The sequence below is a fragment of the Epinephelus fuscoguttatus genome, linkage group LG24 (assembly GCF_011397635.1).
Source record: "Epinephelus fuscoguttatus linkage group LG24, E.fuscoguttatus.final_Chr_v1".
In the NCBI taxonomy this organism is placed as follows: domain Eukaryota; kingdom Metazoa; phylum Chordata; class Actinopteri; order Perciformes; family Serranidae; genus Epinephelus; species Epinephelus fuscoguttatus.
In genome coordinates, this window is record NC_064775.1 from 11,184,407 (window position 1) to 11,205,356 (window position 20,950).

General features: G+C 41.0%; 1 protein-coding gene across 4 annotated transcripts in view; it reads right to left on the reverse strand.

Moving 5' to 3' along the window:
• Window positions 1-488: 488 nt before the first annotated feature.
• The window catches only part of LOC125884751 (gamma-aminobutyric acid receptor subunit beta-3-like), a 51,483-nt gene continuing 31,021 nt past the window's right edge, over window positions 489-20,950 (reverse strand). For 2 of the 4 annotated variants that reach the window (XM_049569916.1, XM_049569913.1), the window contains 4 exons: window positions 12,481-12,633; window positions 4,211-4,458; window positions 3,706-3,774; window positions 489-962 (listed from right to left, as the gene is read on the reverse strand). In XM_049569916.1, coding sequence (XP_049425873.1) covers window positions 591-962; window positions 3,706-3,774; window positions 4,211-4,458; window positions 12,481-12,633 — 842 coding nt within the window. In that variant the 3' untranslated portion in view covers window positions 489-590. The remainder of the gene's footprint in view (window positions 963-3,705; window positions 3,775-4,210; window positions 4,459-12,480; window positions 12,634-20,950) is intronic. The other 2 variants (XM_049569917.1, XM_049569914.1) reach the window with 1 other exon arrangement.

The window sequence follows — 20,950 nt, forward strand, 5'->3', positions numbered from 1 at the left end:
ATCGTGATGTAACCCAAGGCAAAAAAAGGAGTCATTGTTTCACCACTGGTTGATCATTACATGCATTAATAGTGCATAGGGTACCAGTCAAACATACATTAGTTTGTTTAATGGACTTTTAGGAATTGCCTGCATTTATCTGACCACCTGTGTAGTATAAAGTTTTCTTAATAATTCTTTTTTGATTAGAAAAATCATTGCGTTAACTGCTATTGTGTTTGTTTGTTTTTTGCAAATACTGTATTATTTATTCAATTGCTGGCTTTGTATCTCTCTATTTACACATTACTGAGAGGGCAGATGTTGGGAAATGACCGTCACAAGTCCCAATTACAGTACATACTTTAGAAAATAAAAAGACCTCGGTACTAAGGATTCAAAGACTGCGAATATAAAAACAATTTTGACAAGAACTTGGTCCAAAACTCATTAGTCTTTTCTCAGTCTGTTTTTTTTTCTTGATGTGTTGCAGTCTTTAACCCGACAGATTCCATCATGTATAAAAGCAACAGAAAAAGGAAGAAAAAGAAACAAAATGAAAAAAAAAAGTTCAAACAAACAACAACGAACACCTCAACAAAACAGTCCAATCAGACATAGTAGAGCCAGTAGACGAGGTTGAACAGTGAGAAAACGGAAGGGAAGATGATCCGTGACCAGCGGTCGATGGCGTTCACATCCGTCAGGTCGGGGATTTTGATTTTGAGCTGTGAGGACCGCCTCCGCAGGCGGCTGCGTTTCATCTGGGCGGCCCGGTCTAGGGAGTGCCGGCTGGCGGAACGGGGCCCGATCCCGCCGCTCTGCTTGCGGTACTGGATGTGCGTCGAGGCCGTGCTGTCCAACTGCACCATGGACTGAGAGTTCCTAATGTCCGCCACGCTGGTGGTGATCTCGCCTCCCGCCACCTCATTATGGATCTCCAGGGTGGTTAGCAGGATGTTCCCGTGGCCGTGTGGTTCTGCCTGAATGGATAAAGAAATGAGAAAACTAATTAACAACATAATGTGCAAATAAATGGAACAGCCAGAGAGGACTCTACCTGTAGTGTTAAGACACTGTCCTGTGGTGCACAGTGCGTTCAAGACCATGAAATGTGGATGTCATCATGGAAGGATTACTGACTGGGCCAGCAGACACAAGACCAGGAACTCAAAATGACCACAAAACTGGCAGTTACTAAATGACGCAAAATGACTAAAAAAAAAAAAAAGCTAAATAAATATAAAGGGTTACAATATGAATAAAAAGAGACACAAAATGTCTGCAAAGGAAAAGGAATGCTAAATGACTGCAAAGGGATGCCAAATGACTACAAAGGGACATAAAATAACAACAAAAGAACATAAAATGACTACTCGGGGATGCAAAATAATTGCCAAAAAAAAAAAAGCAAGATATTTACAAATAAGCACAAAATAACCAAAAAGAGATGTACAATGACTGAAAGGACACACAATGACTACAGAGGGCTACAAAAAGACTACGAAGAGGCACAAAATGACAACAAAGAGATTCAAAATGACTACAAAAGGATGCAAAATGACTACAAAGGGACACAAAATATCTGCAAAAAGACACAAAATGACCACCCAGGGATCCAAAATGACTACAAAGTGAAGCTAAATGACTACAAAGGGACATAAAATGACTATAAAGGGGTGCAAAATCACTGCAAAAGGACACAAATTACAAATAAACACAAAGTAACTACAAAGAGACGTAAAATGTCTAAAAAGACACACAATGACTACAAAGGTATGCAAAATGACTATAAAGGGTTGCTAAATGACTACAAAGAGACAAAAATGACAACAAAGGCACACAAAATGACTAAAAAGGAATGCAAAATGACTAAAAAAGAAACAAAATGACCATAAGGAGACACAAAATATCTACAAAGAGTCGTAAAATGACTATAGGGGATGCTAAGTGACTACAGAGAGACACAAAATATCTACAAAGAGTCGTAAAATGACTATAGGGGATGCTAAGTGACTACAAAGGAACATAAAATAACTACAAAGTCATGTAAAATGACAAAAAAGATAGACAAAATGAGGGATACAAAATGACTACAAAGGTATGCAAAATAACTGCAAAGAGACACAAATTGACAAATTAAAGAAACAAAATGACTCCAAAGGGATGCAAAATAACTGAGGGGATGCTATATAACTACAAAGAGACAAAAACCATCAGAGAGGTGCAAAATGACTCCAAAGGGATGCAAAATTACTACAAGGGGATGCAAAATATTTACAAATAGACAAAAATAAATACAAAACCTCCACAAAATAACTAAAAAGAAATGTAAAATGACTACTTGATTTGCGTCTTTTTACACTTTCAAGGTGTCTCCTATGTAGGAGGAATGGAGAAGCTTTTGCCAGGGGCCCATTGTCTGATAATCCATCCATGGGTGTCATATCATGCCAAGGCAACAGGTTAGCATTCCAAATTGCATGTCCAAAAACTGCCCCTTTGTCACATTTTAAGTGTGAAATTGATGCACTTTTTAATTCCCTCAAAATATCGCCAATGGTTTTTGTTCTCAAACATACTCACTGCACTGCTTTGTTTTTGCTTGTGACTTGACAGATGTGTAGTAAATGATGATTACCTGACTCGTCATTTATGTGGAGTGAAAAGTATAGTGAGATTTCGGACACTTTTAAAAACCTTTGTGAGTGTTCCTTGTGTATGGAAAAGTGACTAAGTGGAGAAGGGAGAAGTTTCAGGCCCAGCTGGGGTCTCCTGCGCCTGCCAGTCATTCTCATGATGACATTTGTAATGGCAGCCACCACAGCATTGCTGCTCTGTGTGACTGAGGAACAGGAGGACCGTTTCCACTGATAAAATGATCAAAGAATTGCCTCCTGCTACAACCTGTAAACTTCCCCTTTGAAGCCAGTAATTTTTTTCCCACCACACAGACTGTGTGAACAATTAAATCAAACACACAGGACACACATCATACTCCATGCCTATGATGTATGCACCACAAAACAACGGCGATCATTCATGCAAATGTAGAAACTGTGGAAGTCCCACATTTTCCTTATACAAACATTTTGGTGTTTGCACAGGTCAAACTGGTTCTTTAAGGTGCGTTTACTGACTTCCACTACTCGCTTCACATTCAGCCTTTTTTTAAAGGAGAGGACTGTAACTTACTGGTGTTATTCAACAATACGTATTCTACTATTCAGTTCCATTAAATATTTTCTGGAGTTAATGCACTTTTCAAATGAAATTTCCATTTCAAAAAGAATCCTGGCTGCTACGAGCGCAGACGCATGATGGGGGACCTCTGCAGTAACACTGATTCACCACATCCTGACATGCCATGAAAGCTGTGTGAAAAATGTGGCCCTTAATGATGACTTCAATGAGTAAAGAATTACAGACACGGCATGCATTCAGGATGACCTCTGGAAGGAGAAACAGGTTCATATCAGAAACAACTGTGCAATGCGAGAGAGCATTTCGATGTAGGAGGAACTGCAGTGAAGAAGTCAAAGTCAAATGAATACTCCTGAGAACATGGCAATGTCATGAAGATGTCTGTTGTCGCTTGACTCATTCCATGGATGGAGGAATATTTTGCATTACGGCAAAAGAAAATTAAAAACATCCATGTCAGCTGATGGCAATGGCAGAGTTGACTCAAGGATATTGAAGAGTCTCACTGGACAAATAACTCACCGAGCGTGAGTGGCGAAGACCTTTAACCTGATTGGACCGCTTTAGGGATGCGGTCCTACTACCTGCCTCCTGAGGAGATGAAAATATTCAGCCACATGTGGGGAACAAACCTGAAAACTGTATTTTTTAAAACATATTTCGGCCACTGAAGCCTCCACCGGGGATACAGATGCCCATGAATAATGTGATAATGTAATACAGTTCAATTATGCAGAACATTTTCCTTTTGCTGCCTCTGCTATCGAGAGCTGACAAAACAGTTCATTTTAAAATAATTGCAGTGTCAAGGCTGTTTTATCATTCATGTCCTGTTGGGAGGAAGAAAAATTAAGGAGGCTTAGTCCACTCAGACTGTCAGCGGCAGTTTCTGTGGAAATAACCAAATGCAGTACATTCATTTATTACATTTTCTCATACTTTAATCCAATCTCTAATCCATTTATCAACTCGTAATTTGAGTCTAGAGATCATATCAAAAACGTCCAATCATCAAATCCCAACTCACCCTCGCGGCATCGTACTTGGCTGCCCTCTCGTTGTTGGCCTTCTCTGCCTTCTCCGCCAGCTTCTTTTGCATCTGGGGACCCCTCCCAAAGAAGATGTAGTTGACGAAGGCGTACTCCAGCAGGGCCAGGAAGACCATGACGAAGCAGCCCATCAGGTACATGTCAATGGCCTTGACGTAGGGGATCTTGGGCAGCGTCTCTCGCAAGTGGGTGTTGATAGTGGTCATTGTCAGCACCGTGGTGATCCCTTAGATACGGAGAAAAAAAACATGGAATTTTTAATATTTTGTGGCAATAGTCATGAGCCAGAAGGCAGTTGTTTTATGAGACTGATCTACCCATTGCTCCTACCACTTAGCCCTTACCCCTCTGTTTTGCGCGTTCATGTCAAGGGGTAGGGTGTCCAGATTCTTGTTGGGATACAGGAGTAGGGCGAAGTGTTCGGGCCTCCAAAGGGAGGTTTTTCAGAGGCACCCACAAAGTGAGTGTTGTGAGAAATCATCGGCAAGATGGCTGCACAAGCAACACAAGAAAACCCACAAATGTCTTTTCGGCATTAATAAAGATTTAAAATTTCCAATAACCATCTTATTTTCTTTGATGGCATTTCAATGTATCATGGTCCTTTTCTTTGTAACAAGAATAACAAAAAAAAACAATCAGTTTGCTGCTGTGTTTGTAGCTAACAAGCTAGCTAGCTAGCTAACGTTACATTGTTACTGTTGATTTGTGACAGTCCCTCTCACATTTTGACGTTTTTTTTCTATGTTGCATTCCCCCTGTTTGAAGGCATATGACACCCAAAATTTAGCTTCAGTCCAGCGGCGACGTCCCGCAGACTGTCAGGGTATGCAGAAGTATGGGTCGCTAACTTTAGCCTACAGACTACCGCTAGTGGCCTGGTATTGACGTAGTGTTCTTAGTTATTTGATGACTTGTTTGATCGATTGATTGTGCGAAACTTAAGTAGTGAACAAATAGCTAATTCTATAACTCATTCTAAAGACATGACACTAAAGATACTGATGACGTATCAGGGTCTTGAAGGGTTGTCTTCAAACACTTTTCAACCACTACCCCTTGTTACTCTGTTCCAAGGGACAACGTGGCACTCGATTTAGTTGTATGGAACCAGACTCTTCTGTCCTTCTCTTAACTGAGCCTTTTCAACACATCCACAGCAAATTCCACCTGTTCAGATCATACAGTATTGTTTACAGGATGAAATGTTTATTTTTCTCTCAAGCTTTCTCATTACCAATCTTGGCAGTAAGTGTGGGAGACTAAATTTGATGCTTAATTAGTCCAAAACTGTTAAAGCATAAGCCCAAAGAGCACCCCACCATTCTGAGCAGATGCTTCTGTCTCGTAAGTAACCTTAAGGTCACGTTGGAGAAAAACTCCAACAGATGTCTTAGGTGTTACTATAGAAACAAGGATATTTTTATAGAAAACATGTTTGCTCCGTGCCTATTTGCTCTGCTAGTTAAGAGCAAGAGGACCCAGTGGACAAAAAAATAATTATTTTGCTCTGAGATTGCCTTGGTGAAGTGTCACAGAAATAGTGAGGGGGAAAAGCTGCACGGACAGTAATTTACTGGAGTATTCTTGTTAAACAATTTCCTGATCACTTTAATGTTTGATCTAATTTTACTTGCATGAACACACAGGCACTGGTAGGTGAGTGCATAACCTCTGCTTCATTGAAATTCAAAGGTCTGCTTGAAACCTCCAACCGCCCCTTGGTCATCAAGCAGAAATAACTCATTAGAATAGTGCTGCATGTATCTGGCCTCCAGCTCTTAGTAACCTTAACCAAGAGGGATACAGAGTGGTGTGGTTATTTGCTGTCTCCCAGTAAAGGCACCTTCGCACCTCGTATGTTTCAGCGTGATAGAAAAAGAGAGACACTAACTGAGACTTATATTAAATTACAGACAAATAAATCGGGGGAAATTGAATTGGCTGAGGTTTGATACATTTTTATGGTGGCCTTGAGAGCTCAACGCACTGTCACTTAAGAAAACACATGCATAGATGAAACATAATCCAATGCAGAGACGCACTGCAGAAACATAAAACAAAGCAAATGCAGAGATGCACTGCAAAACAGACAACGCAACAAAATATAGAAACGCACTACCAAAACAGAAAACACAGTCAAATACAGAAACGCAGTCAGTAAACACTACCAATTACAGAAACCCACTGCAAAACTACATAACACAATTAAACACAAAAACACACCAACCAACTAACAGAAACACCTTGCAAAAAACAGAAAATACAATCATATACAAAAATATGTTGCAAAAACAGAAAACAACCAAATACAGATATGCGCGACCAAAACGAAAAATACAACCAAATCAGAAACGCACTAGAAAAACAGAAAATACAACCACATACAGAAACTCACTACCAAAACAGAAAACACAAGCAAATACAGCGAAGAAGTGCAGAAACAGAAAACACAACCAAATACAGAAACACACTACAAAAATGGAAAACACAACCAAATACAGAAACTCACTACCAAAACAGAAAGTGCAACCAAATACAGTGAGGAAGTGCAGAAACAGAAAACACAACCAAACACAGAAACGCACTACAAAAACAGAAAACACAAGCAAATACAGCGAAGAAGTGCAGAAACAGAAAACACAACCAAATACAGAAACACACTACAAAAATGGAAAACACAACCAAATACAGAAACTCACTACCAAAACAGAAAGTGCAACCAAATACAGTGAGGAAGTGCAGAAACAGAAAACACAACCAAACACAGAAACGCACTACAAAAACAGAAAATATGACCAAACACAGAAACGCACTACGAATACAGAAAATACAACCAAACACAGAAATGCACCACAAAAATGGAAAACACAACCAAATATAGAAACGCACTACCAAAACAGAAAATACAACCAAACACAGAAACGCACTGAAAAAACAAAAATTACAACCAAACACAGAAACTCACTACCAAAACAGAAAATGCAACCAAATACAGTGAGGAAGTGCAGAAACAGAAAACACAACCAAACACAGAAACGCACCACAAAAATGGAAAACACAACCAAATATAGAAATGCACTACCAAAACAGAAAATATAACCAAATACAGAAACGCACTACCAAAACAGAAAATATAACCAAATACAGAAACGCACTACAAAAACAGAAAATACAGCCAAACACAGAAACGCACTACAAAAACAGAAAATGCAACCACATGCAGAAACGCACTACCAAAACAGAAAATACAACCAAACACAGAAATATGCACAGAAACCCAACCAAATGTAGACCTACCCTGCGGAAACAGAAAGCACAACCAAACACAGAAACGCACTGGGAAAACAAATGTTTTGTAAATCATTTCCACTGTGTACTGAGCAACTTGCAGTGTGTTTCTGCATGTGGTTGTGTTTTGCAGCTCTTCTACCACGTATAAATACCATTTATCTTCCAGTGCCACCATACGTTTCCCAAGTTGCAGCAAATAAACACACGCCTCACTCATACAGTATTCATGCAAACCCTGACCTCCTGCAGCGCCATAATGCTATATCTTATCTCATTATAGATATGTGACAGATATATCTCTACTACTTTATCTACCCATGCTGGAAATAAATGGAGCCTATGAGTAGCCGGGTTGCTCATATAACACATGGACAAGGCTTTTTCGTAGTGTGTGTGCGCGTATATGTGTGTGTGTCATAAAGTATGGTGAGGAGACAAGGAACAGTCAGGGGGTTGGGAGGAGGGAGCGGGATAGCTAAGGTCAATCTAGCCCTTAGTGTGATTTATTGGCACATTACAAGGCTAACACCACTCATGCATGTGTGTGTGCATGTGTCGTTGGAGCCGGTGTGAGAGGTGTGTGAACGAGCTCGCCTGCACGTGCACATGCTCCATGTCTCTGCCCCTACTGGATGGTGCAATCTCTAGTTTTTTTTTTTGCTTAACGACAGCCTTGTTCTTTATAGGTGTTCTCTCAGCTGCGCCATTACTCTCTGTCCTTCACTCCCTCCCTCCATTCCTCCCTCTCTTTTGCTCCCTTGCTCCCTGTTTGGACAATTTAATCAAGGGGCCATGCGCCCATGGGCCTCCCTCCTTTTTCATCACGCTGTTACACTCTCCGGGGAGAAATATAGTTTTATAGGGTCTCTCTCACTCTCTGTGTTTTTCTGACTCTCACTCCCTCCCTCTGTCTTGTCCCATTGTTCTCTGCTGTTTCTCCCTCTGCCTCAATCTCGCCCCCTCTCGCTCTTCATTTATCCTGTATCCCACCTTCAGATCTCGCCATCATTTAGTGGTGGTTTCCCTCTTTCCGTCCCCTCCCCCGTTCCTATATCCCAGATTCTCTTTTCCATCTTAACAGCTGGAACAAAGGCACACAGCAATCAAATCTCCTCTAATCACAAGCCAGTTGGCCATTAGCAACACGGCTCAACATTATAAAAGGAAAAGGTATCATGTAGGAAGCAATAAGGCGCGTGAAACAGCAATGAATGTTGACTGCGAGAACAGAGGCATGGGCGTTAAATCAAAGCAACGTTAATTGAACACTTCCATTCATCACTTGCAGACAGCACAAAGTGTCAGCCGTCTAGTTAGCATGCGCAGTGCTTCAAGACGTGTCAATCTGGTCGGCACTGGTTGAGGGAAAAAGAGGTTTTAGTGCATGGTAGAGTCAAACTTGTATCTAGCATTACACTAACAGTGCTCCTGCACCAATTACAGCTAATGTCCACACCTTGACTGTTCATGTAATATGATTGTGAGTGAAGGGCTTCACTGTGGGAAATGGCTTGCAACCACATTAGGGTGTGAGCGGGTCATTTGTAACGTTGCAATCCTTTGGAATTGCTCAGGAAAATGAGATTCTCCTTCAAACAATTCAATTGTTTGCCTGCTGCCTCCTTGAATTGATTTCTCCCCGATCATTACACTGCTCTTACTGGCAGGTTTGCACACACACACACACACACACACACACACACACACACACACACACACACCCTCTTCCACCATCAAGGCACCTGCTGAAAGCATGTAATGATCCATCAGGAGAAGTGAATGGACCTCCGGTTGCCTCTCAGCTGAGTAGGCACACACCGGATATTGCGGATAGCAGGACTTCACACATACACATCCCCTCAAAAACACATACAAACATAAAATCAGACATATACACACAAATGACCGGATATTTCATGCATGCTTTAACGAAAACCAGTTCAAGCAGGCAAGCAACAGTGGATATAAAACAGAACAGACGCTCTTCAAATTCCAGTCTCTAACGCGCTGCATGCGCCCATGGATAACAGGTAATGGATCAAAGCATGTTTTCCAAAAAGCATTATGATGTGTTAAGGTCATTACTGTTCCATTATCTCCCCACATAAAGATGATTTAAAGGCCCGAGCAGCGATCAATTGGCACGGCCAGAATAAACTGTTGGGATTTGCTGCCTGGCCCCTGTTGGCCCCCAGGCTGAAGCATGTCCACTGCAAAGATTCTACATGGCAGCTTCATTATATTCCCATGTTTAAATTACCACAAACGAACTGACACATAGTGAATCTGGGGCCACGGGGGGCGTCGGGTGTCTGGTCCCTTTGGGCTGTTACCTTATTTGTCTGATCTGTATTGCAGCCTTGTCAATTGGTGAGCCGCTTTTGCTTTGACGCTCAAACTCTCAAAGGAATCTGGGAATATGAAGTTGTATTGACTTGAGTGCAGCACTGAAAAACAACTACATACGTAACTTCTGACAATCCTATATTTGACATTCGCTAAATCCCTTAGTTACTGTTGCTATGCCATTCTCACACAGCGCTTCACAGCAGTTTACATTGATAATGGTGGCAGATTTACCACTCAGAATTATTCCTCTTCCTTTTTTGGCAGTTATTGGATAGTTGAGAGTGAAGAGGCAGACTGGAAACAAGGGGTGTGAGAGGAGTGTGACATGCAACAAAGGGCCCTGGCTGAAATTGAACTTGTGGGGGGAAGACGTTATCTCTATGAGCATAGAACCTCAGATTTCCTACCGTTCTGAACACTCCATTTCCAACATTTTTTTCTACTCTAGCTACACTATGACATCATTGTATGCCAGATTCTTTAGATCATAATCTGCTTCGGGCATGCCCCTGCAGTTATTTACATTACATATCTCGCATTACTAAATGAATGTCAGGGTGACATGTAAACTTGGTTGCCAGTGTTGTAAATTTCCCCAATTTCAGATCATATTCCTGCAGGAACATGTCTGATTTTTGTTTGGAAGTTTGTATTCCCCATTACAGTCATTTCTCGATTGCAAGTACACTGCTAACATACATGTAGCAACATGCTCATGTCAGGGAAGCGTGTAATCTTGGTTGCTGATGATGTTCATTTTTCCTAGAATTTGGATCAGATTCTTGCTGGAATATGTCCGTTTTTTGTATGGAGACTTTTATTGGTGATTTTTCACAGTACGAAGTGCCGCTATTTGCCATCACAGTCATTCCCTGGCTGCAATGATGGGGCAGGAAGCCGAGATACAACGACCTGGAAATGCTGACCAGTCAAAGCACACTGGCCTTTTTCGGGAGCAAGGGTTTAAAAAGACAAGTGCTGTAACAGTGGCTGTGTCAAAGCATTTTTTGCAAGGCCAAAAAGTTGGCGCTCGTAACTATCACATCAGTCGTTCAATCACAGTGGAGGAGGGACAAAGACCACAAAGACAATCCTTCACATCTTTTTCAAGTGTGGTCAATGAGGAGAGAGTGTATGTGGCCGCATATGGTGGCAAGGAGAAAGAAACGCAGCTCCCAGTGTCTCTTTGTCAGAGCGCTATGCCTTTTTTGTGCGGCCACTTTGAGCGCCTACAGTTGAAAATCTCTGAACATTTCAGAAAGGTGCCAGCGACGTCACTGCCGCTTCTTTAGCTGGACTACTGTCTGCTGTCACAACAAAGACCGAAAAGCTCATTTTTTGGGAGCAAATCGGCCGGCAGACAGTGGACATTGCTGGTGAGTGTTGTGCTTTTAACAACGTTCGCTTTGACTGTGTAGTCAACCTTCTGTTAATGTAGTGTAATGTTAGCTAACCAGCTAGCTAGTGTTAGTGTCAAGATAGTATTGTCATAGAAACATACCAACGCTAAGCACATCATTAAAATTAGCGCCAGGAGCTGGGCGTTTCCCAAGGAGTGCCTGGCATGGGAAAAAATGCTTTGTTGGACATGGGGCCTAACACAGAGGGTGAATACAGGCATTCCAGCAGACAGTATGAGGAGAATAGAGTTTGTTTTAACATTAAAGCAAACGGGATGTGCTAATCATAAATATGGGTAGGAAGGAAGCTTACATTAGAGCATCCCTTCTTTAGACTTTTGTTCATATGTTTTTGGCTTTTGAAAGGTTAAAAACAGCCCTCCAAACAGCTGTGAAATCCTAGTTCCCAGTTACTGTTGCTAAGCAATGATTGGACCATTGCTCTTCAGGGGAGGCGTTTAGTGAACGGGCAATCCAATTTACCGTGCTGCTAATTATGACCACTGTGGAAAGTCTATTGTTTAAATTGCATTTCAATTTATTGTGTTGACAACCTTCATATTACCCTGCCTGATTTCTCATATGTCATCTCGATATATCCGCTTTGGTTCCACAAAACTCTGCCGCCACATCCTGTGAGGAATCACAGTGATTACAAACCAGTGACCTGCTGCTTCCATCTCTGCCTTGTTTACTGCCCACAGGAGCCCCACTGTGAGGGGGCCTTTGCACCCACACATGCACTCCTCAATAAAAAGTGAAATTATGCTCATTAGAGACGTGATGTATTTATAGCTCCTGGAGGCTTCTCAGTGACCACAGCAACAACAAACACAAGGTATGACCCACTTTGAGCCGAGTCAAGGTTGTGTATTTCTGCCTTCGCCCTACGGAAAGGCACAATGGAAAAAACAACATCTACATGCCTGTTGCTGCACTTCAGCTACAATATTTACATACTTTAAAGTAAAATTGATTATCCCATGTCCGCAGAAGACAGAGCTAATTTCTCCTTTTTCCACATAATAGACATGTTCTTCAAATCCATTTCCATTTGGCCGCACCAATTCCAAGCTACTCCCTAAAGCTCTCACTAATACCACCACAGCAGGAGAAGTTCAGCCAGGGAGGCTGTGGCTCATTCTGGTCCCTGATCTCATCTGAGCAAGCCAAATACCTGCTCCTTAACAGCTTTTGCTTCTTACCTAGAGCCACTCTGGCTGCTGACGCATCATAGTTTATCCAGAAGGAGACCCAGGAGAGGATGGTAATCAGGATCGATGGCATGTACGTCTGCAGGATGAAGTAGCCGATGTTCCTCTTCAGCTTGAAGCTCAGAGACAGTCGAGGGTAGGCACCTGAGGAAGGGAGAAGCAAAGATGGAAGCAGTGTGTTCAGATCTTTTGGAAATTTTTCGATAGTATTAAAGATCACGGTATATGAAATTTGACAACAAAGGTACATTTAGGTCAATTTATTTAGAAAAAAATGATTCACAGTAAGAAAATTTAACTTATATTATTCATAGGAGCACACAGGGACACCTTGTGTTTTTGTTTCAGTTTCCATGACAACCTCAATATCATGGGTTGGCTTTATTGCCATGGTAACAAGTATCCCCTTCACTCGCGAACACCAACTCTCACACGCACAAAACTGTAACCCTATTTCATGATGATGTGACACAATCTTTAAGATGGTGATAAAAATTTCCGCACACTTTTATTCATCAATTCTCCGTATCTCATCCACCTACATAATTCATACAATGGTTCTGTGGGACTCAGCATTACTGCAGGGATAATAGCTTTCTAAATGTGTGTAGCAGTGCCTCTGATGCTTCACAAGTCAGGAGAATAATTCTCCTCACTACGATCTGCTATGACAGAGCATTTCTCTCATTGCTTTTCCATGACCTGGAATATAAACAATATATGTGCATGCGTGTGCTTGAATATAAGTGCGAGGCATGATTTCTCATCCATCTCCCAGCATATGTCTCTGTACAGATTGAATCTATGGCTCGTTACTCCCACTATTCTTAGCTATTTTTCCCTTCTCTCTTTGTATTGAAGGAGAAATGGGGGCCATTACACTGTAATTTCCAATCCGTGGGTTTCAGCCAAAGCTACTTGTGGCGAGCGTGGGGCCAATTGACTGCACCCTCGTGTGCAGAGTTGGATGGAGAGTCACTCTGAAATAATACACAAACTCATTAAGATTCTAAGCCAACTGTAAATTAGATTGTAATAAAATCCTGACGTGTTATTTTAAAGAGCTGGGCTGTTCATAAAATGTTATTATCTATAACTGCTACTGGCTGATATAATTAACATTTGAAGGCAGTCAGCAATCAGAGGACCCAGTGAGCGAATATGGGTCTATATGGGAATCGTGTTAGTTATGTTGTTCATTATCTTGGGCCCAGTCTGCAAGACACCAAAAATACTGTTGCAGTGGTGAAATATTAGTCACACGGGGTATAACTTACATTTAACTTCATATTGCAGACTCTGTTGATCCCTTCACTTTTACCATAGACAGTATAAAATAATGGATGCAGCCACTGTGATGTCACTCATTGGTTTGTGCTCTCCCATTTTGAAGCCTTCAGTTTAGCCGTCGCCATCTTGCATTTTTGGAGCCACAACTGACCATATTTGGACAAGAGGGTGGAGGTATCCCTAATGCTAGCTGCTAGCTTGGTTAACACAGTGAATTTACAGCTATGGATAACTGTGATAATGCTAATGCTAATTTTCGCTGGTCAAAAAAAAAAAAAAAAAAAGGCTTGAAAGCATTTAAACAAAATTGACTTACTGGAAAAATTGAATATCTATTATATATCTATATACAGCTATTTTGTGTAGGCCTATACTCCATGGTTATGTTACTTTATCAACATTGTCACAGTGGTAGCGATTTGTCAGTGGACGACACCCATCTGTCATTCAAAGGGGCTACGCCCTTAGTCATGCATTACTTTACCTTTAAAGGTCTAATGTGGGGGATTTATTGGCATCTAACAGTGAAGTTGGGAATTGCAACCAAGTAAAACTTTGCCTGTGTGCCAAGCATGGAGGAGAACTTAGGTGGCTGACGCAGAAACTGGAATGGCCCAATCTAGAGCCAGTGTTTTGTTTGTGTTCAGGGCTACCGAAGAAACAACATGGTGGACTTTGTGGTAGAGGACTGCTCCATATGTAGATATAAACAGCTCGTTCAAAGGTAACAAAAACATGATTCTTAGTTTCAGGTGATTTTAAACTATTGAAAGCATATTTATGAATATTATATTCCATTTTAGCCAATTTACCCCGCTAAATCTCACACACAGGACCTTTAAGTCTTAATAATATTTAAAAGGGTGAGCTATATAAACATTCATCCCTTACAATTACGATGAACAGGGCAATTATCTATGGAGACCAAAATCCATTTCTTAAATTAGGGACATGTTTGTCTCTGCTGTGAAGTTGGGCATTTTAACATAGGTGTCTATGGGGATTGACTTGCTCTTGAGTCGGCCTCAAGTGGCCATTTAAGGAACTGCAGTTTATGGTCACTTTTGCATTGGCTTCATTTCTCAGACTTCGAGGTTACCGTTTGACTTTCTGTCTAGTGCCACCATGAGGTGGACATCTGTGAAATGTCTCATCAACAATTGGATGGATTGCTGTGGAATTTGGTAACCACATCTATGTTCCCCTAAGGATTAACTGTATTAACTTTGCATGAACAAAAAGAGAATTTGTCCTATACTTTGGTTTGGTACATGAACTATCCTGTATGAGCTTTATATACGGCAGCATGAGTTTCTTTGGAATAAACAGAGGAGGAGCTGAATGCAGAGAAGGAGGAAGAGCTTGATACTTTGCATAAGCAGTGTAGTCAACCTTGTTGGTCAAAGACAGTGGCGGTTACAGGAACTGACAAAACCCAAGGCAAAACAAACAAATGAATGACTCACAGAAAGACAAGTGCACTAAAAAGCAACCACCCTTCAGATGTAAAAAGGCTCTTCAAGATAATTCAAATGAATTGGTTTAAAGGCCTTAATAAAAACCACTTAATATATTTTAGTCTTATTTTATCTGTTTACCCCAAAACAGGATGTTCCCTATCCTTGCACCTAAATTGAAAATTAAGATCCTTTTAAAGATACAAAGTAAGTGGTACATGTAATGTTAAGTTTTTGCCTCACATCCTCTTTAATCCTTGTAAAATCCCCAATAAAAAAAAAACCTTATTTCACAACACATTCTTTAATCTAATATAATGAATTGTTAGTCTATATGGTCTAAATGCCACATCTTTAAATGTCTTGTTTTGTGCGACCAACAGAGCAAAACCCAAATAGATCAAATTCACAATGATATTAATTAGAGAAAAAGCCGTAAATCGAATTTCAAAAGCTACAATTCTCAAATGTTTTTGCTTGACATGTAACTTAAATGATTAGTTAATTACAGGAAAATGCTATAGATTAATTTCCTGTTGATCATCTATTGCTAAAATTGTTTAAACTTTGTATAAAACCAAATTAGCAGCTATTTTCAAGCAAAGCTGGTTTGTTGTTAAACATATTTAAATGCACAGACCGTGCCACATTAGATGATCCTCCTGTGTTTGGCTCCTGGTTAACAGTCTGGCAGCCGTTAAAAAACTCAGCACACGCTGAACATACACTTCATTACAGTGTGAATATGGGAACAGACTGTCACAGGTCTTAAAATATCCCATTCACTTCTTTTGATGCTTCCTTAATGGCAGCTCCTCCAACCTAAATGGGAGCCGAGTATCTTCGCAGTAGCAGATGCAGAAGTGGTTTAAGAAAAGAGTAGGCTGAGGTTCACTTGCACGTGGGTGTAGAACTGTACTGGCTGTAACTGCTACACCAAACAACATCAGCGAGTGGGAGGAATACCATGTGTGAGGCCGAGGCGGAGAGAGGGAGAGAGGAGAGGAGATGGGCTGCAGGGATGAATGTAAAAGTTGAGTGGATGATGACAGTATAACAATAGAGTCTGGGAGGGCGGCTGGTTAGACGAGAGTGCTGAAGAGTAGGAGGTCTGCTGTCTCTCTTTTTTGTCTCTGCTGTCACCCTCGTGCACAAGAGCAAAAGCGTAAGGAATGGATAAACAGTTTCTCTGTCTTCTCCAATGTAAACTGCAAACCACTGGTGGACTCATGAAACATGATGCAGTGCCTTGCGGGGCGACCTTCTAGCAGTGAAAAAGTGATGAAGTGCCCCCTTGGGTGACCTTCCAGTGGAGAAACCATGATAAAGTGCCCCCTAGGGTGCCCTTTCAGTACAAATAAATGTGATACAGAGTCATCTAGGGTGCCCTTCCAACGGAGAAAACATGACAAAATGCCCTCTAGGGTGCCGCTCCACTGAAGATGACATGATAAGAAGCCCTCTAGGGTGCCTCTCTAGTGAAGATGATGTGACAAGGAGCCCTCTAGGGTGCCTCTCTAGTGAAGATGATGTGACAAGGAGCCCTCTAGGGTGCCCATGCAACAGAGAAATTGTGACAACATTCTTTTTAGGGTGCCCTTCCAGTGGAGAAAACATGACAAAGTGCCCTCTAGGGTGCCCCTTCAGCGGAGAAAACACACAAAGTGCCCTCTAGGGTGCCTTTCCTGTGGAGACAACACAACAAAGTGCCCTCTAGGGTGCCCCTTCCAGTGGAGAAAACACAACAAAGTGCCTCTAGGGTGCCCCTTCCAGTGGAGAAAACACAACAAAGTGCCCTCTAGGGTGCCCCTTCAGTGGAGAAAATATTACAAAGTGCCCTCTAGGGTGCCCTTCCAGTGGAGAAAACACAACAAAGTACTGTCTAGCATGCCCCTTCAGTGGAGAAAACATTACAAAGTGCCCTCTAGGGTGTCTTCCAGAGGAGAAAATGTGGCAAAGTGCCTTCTAGGGTGCCCCTTCAGTAGAGAAAATGTGACAAATTGGTGCCCTATTGGTGCCTTTCCAGTCTGCACCTCTACAAACTTTCGCATATCCGGCTAACTAGCTTACTACCCACAGTAGCACCCTGACCAAGCGTTACTTCCAAGGGCAAGAAGCATTAACTAATTACACTTTCACTAATAATAGGCTGCTGTATCAAATTGCAGGACTGTAACCTAACATTAGCACCCCTATGTGATATTGAATTTACACAAACTCCTCAACCAAAATAGCTTTACATTTGACTGAAACACCAGTAGTCCTCTTCCTAATAGCCTTCTTTCTTGGAGCGTTAAAAGTGAAACATACAATGCTGGATGCTGACTTTTGCCTTGGACATGTAGCTTTAGCCTCAGACTTTAGCCACAGTCCTTAAGCATGACATTATGTGCTGTATGTAGGCCTATCTGTCAAGTGTGTATTCAAGACTTCTTTGAAAAGATGTTGTTTTAAAGTGAGTCAGTTGGAAACACTAAAAAATCAGCAGGAGACAGTGTTTTAACTCACTTATGGAGGAAATGTTAGCTGAATTAGCTAGCTAGCTACAGCTGATAAAGTCGTTATTGCGGAACGATGTTGTAATTGTCTAATCATAATTAAGATTTCAAGAAGTCTTAGTGATTTTAAACACTTGCTGTACCATCCAAATAAAACTGGGAATTCCTTTAGACTGTGAAGTAGACATCTCTGTATGCAGAGAGAGCATGAGTACTAAGGCATACTAATCAATTTCAGCACTATTAATTAAAAAAATCACACTTTTAGGGCTATTTTCAAAAGCTGTTAACGAAACATTTTATGTTTTCTAAAACCTACAAATGTGAAGGAATGTTCCAGGGCTGTTCTCCCCAATTACAGCAAAAACATGCAATATAGATAAATGAAATAACATGAGATATAGTTATTGAATATTTAAAGCTGTAGCTATTGCAGCTATCCTCACATAGTTAAAGTTGACGATAGGCATGACAGTGATGAATGCACACAATGCGCAAAACAACACACTAAATGTCACCTAACTCAGTGGTGTTGTCCGGTCACGCGTGCATTTGCATGTGGACATGCCGACTGTATGTACACACACAAGCAGGCAGTGTTTGTATGTGTGCTTAGAGGAGAATAATTGATGTTGTGGGCCTCATTCCACATGAATATATGATGCCCTGAATCCTGGGCTGTTTTTCTGTCAGAGAGCAGCGTAATTGGCATCCAACCACACCTCTAATAAGAGAGAGGAGAATATATCTAAAGAAGGTTGGGGAAAAAGAGGAAAAAGTAAAAGAAGCGACAGAGGGTGAGAGAGATACCAAGACAGAACGGAGGGGAGGGGGTGGAATAAAGGCTGGCTAGTGGCACATGTAATGGAGAAAACCTGGTCATTAGCCAGCCTTGCGGGGAGCCTTTGATGTTCCTCACACATCCTGCCAAGAGCACAGGAGCAGACCACTGGACACTAAACTTTAATTGTCGCTGGCCACAGGGGACGTGCCACTTCTTATAAACAAGTGCACTCTGGCGCACTCGCCTCAGCATGTTCACATGATTCACACATGAAGGCGGAGACACACAGCCAGGATTGATGGACAATGCGGCGCAGCTCGTTGTAAGCAACATTGTGAGATAAGAAAGACAGTTAGAATGAGAGTGAAAGCAAAGTCAGTGGGAATACTGAGGGGGAAAAACACCCCAAAAAGCAAACAAAAAGATTATTTATTCTTCATATCCGTTTCAGACAGGGCGTGTCTCCTTCTCATGAGCATAACTTCACTGAGAAATTCTGTTGTAACTAAATGTCACACAGCTTTTATTTCCCCGCCATGGCTGCGGAGAGGCTGCCTCTCTGAATGAGTCTCCACTGACCAGATTATATGGCCGTTGTTTAGGGAGCGTCAATAAAGTTCTACATCAAGGACTAAATGTACACAATAAAATCTGATTAATTTAGGACCTTGGTGTACGACTAATAAAAACCAAAGTTCACAGCATATATCACAGTGCCCCTGTGAGCAATGAGGACTATTGAATTACTTTTCTACACTTCTCCAAGTTAGCAGCACAAATTAATCACATGAAATACGATACTGGAAATGTTTTCAGTGTTCACTAGCTTGACAATTTGCTTTAACGAGTCTTCTAATTAATTGCTGCGGGAGATGAAATTGGCCATTGTGAACCTATAAATAACTCTTGATTGATGTGTTTCACAACACCATATAATGATGGCACCAAGTGATTAATAAGCCGTGCACACCTCTTTCTTGTGTTTGCATTTGTTTTTTTCCTGAGCGTACCAGTTTCATTTTTAAGGGTGTAAAAGCTTTCATATTGCCTTTATAAACAAGTAATTAAATGTTAAATTTGATAAAGTATTCAAAAATGTATTTTCCATTCAAGAGTCAAACTCATTTAAGAATATATGTGAATACACTCAAACTCAAAGGTCCTGAAAGCACATCTTCTCTTCTTCATCAAATTCTTTAATAGTGTGAATGCTGGCTATGATCCAGTCTTTATTATTCTTTTGATTCTGTACGTTCTTCACTCAGATGCTGCTTGCATTTCACTTTTTTATACATTTGATGCTTTTTAAAGTACAAAGCATTTCTCCTGTCAGCCTTTTAATCAACTTCAACTTCCACCTTTGACAGTGTTACAGTTTGGCTCCCAGCTATTCTAGCAATGTGTTTCAGATCTTAAGTAATGCAGTTCAGCTTCCAGCTCTGCCAGTTTCACAATTTGGTTTCCAGGGTTCTCATGTATGAAACAATGCGTAGGATCCAAACTAAAAATGTACATACAGACAAAAGCCAAAAATGGCATGTGCCAAAAACTATTCCACAATCAGGCTTCCATCTCACCATGTGCACTGCCAGTGTTCAGTCTCCAAAATGTTTGTAAGCACGGGTCAAAGTTTCTCTCATCAAGTCTGTTTTTATAGATCACATCTTTTGCGTGGGAAGTGGCCTACGCCTCTTTCAAGCCTCGTTTTGTGTGTACGCAGTGTTTATAAATGAGACCCCAGGTTTATTTTAGCAGTGGAGTGCAATGCTTTGCAATTTCAGCTTCAAGCATTCACATGCATTTTCTGCGGGGAATGCATTTTCTAGTTATAAAAATGGGTTTACGCAATTTTCTGACAAAGTTAGAACAGTTGGAGTTATTATATGAGAGACTTTCTGTATTGGTGTATTTTTCTGTGTGTTTTTTACACCAGTTTGAAGTGGGTGGGGCTTAGTTCAGAAAAGGTGATGTCTAATTATGTGCTCAGAATGGGGCAACATTTGCAGCAAACCAGCTGATGTTGTGACTGTTTACGTTTTCAAAAATAATGAGTAAGGATGTTTTTCTCCCAAACCTTGAACTTTGTGATCTTTGTCCTTATTTAGCCATGACCATTTAATATTATGGAGGAATACTTAAAGGCACAGTTCACCCCAAAATCAAAAATACATATTTTTCCTCTTAGCTGTAGTGCTATTTATCAGTTTAAAAAAAAATATTTGAAAATTCGACAGCAATGTCTCCTTCCAGAAATTATGACCCAGCTATTTACTGATTAATAGCACGGCAGGTAAAAGTAAAAATGTGAATTTTTGATAGTAGTAGAAAGTAAGTTTGAAAACAAGTTATTAGGGGCTTGCTAGTGTCGCACTGATTGATCGTACTGACTGACTGAACTGATTGCGACATTTTGTTAGTGTCAGCATGATAAT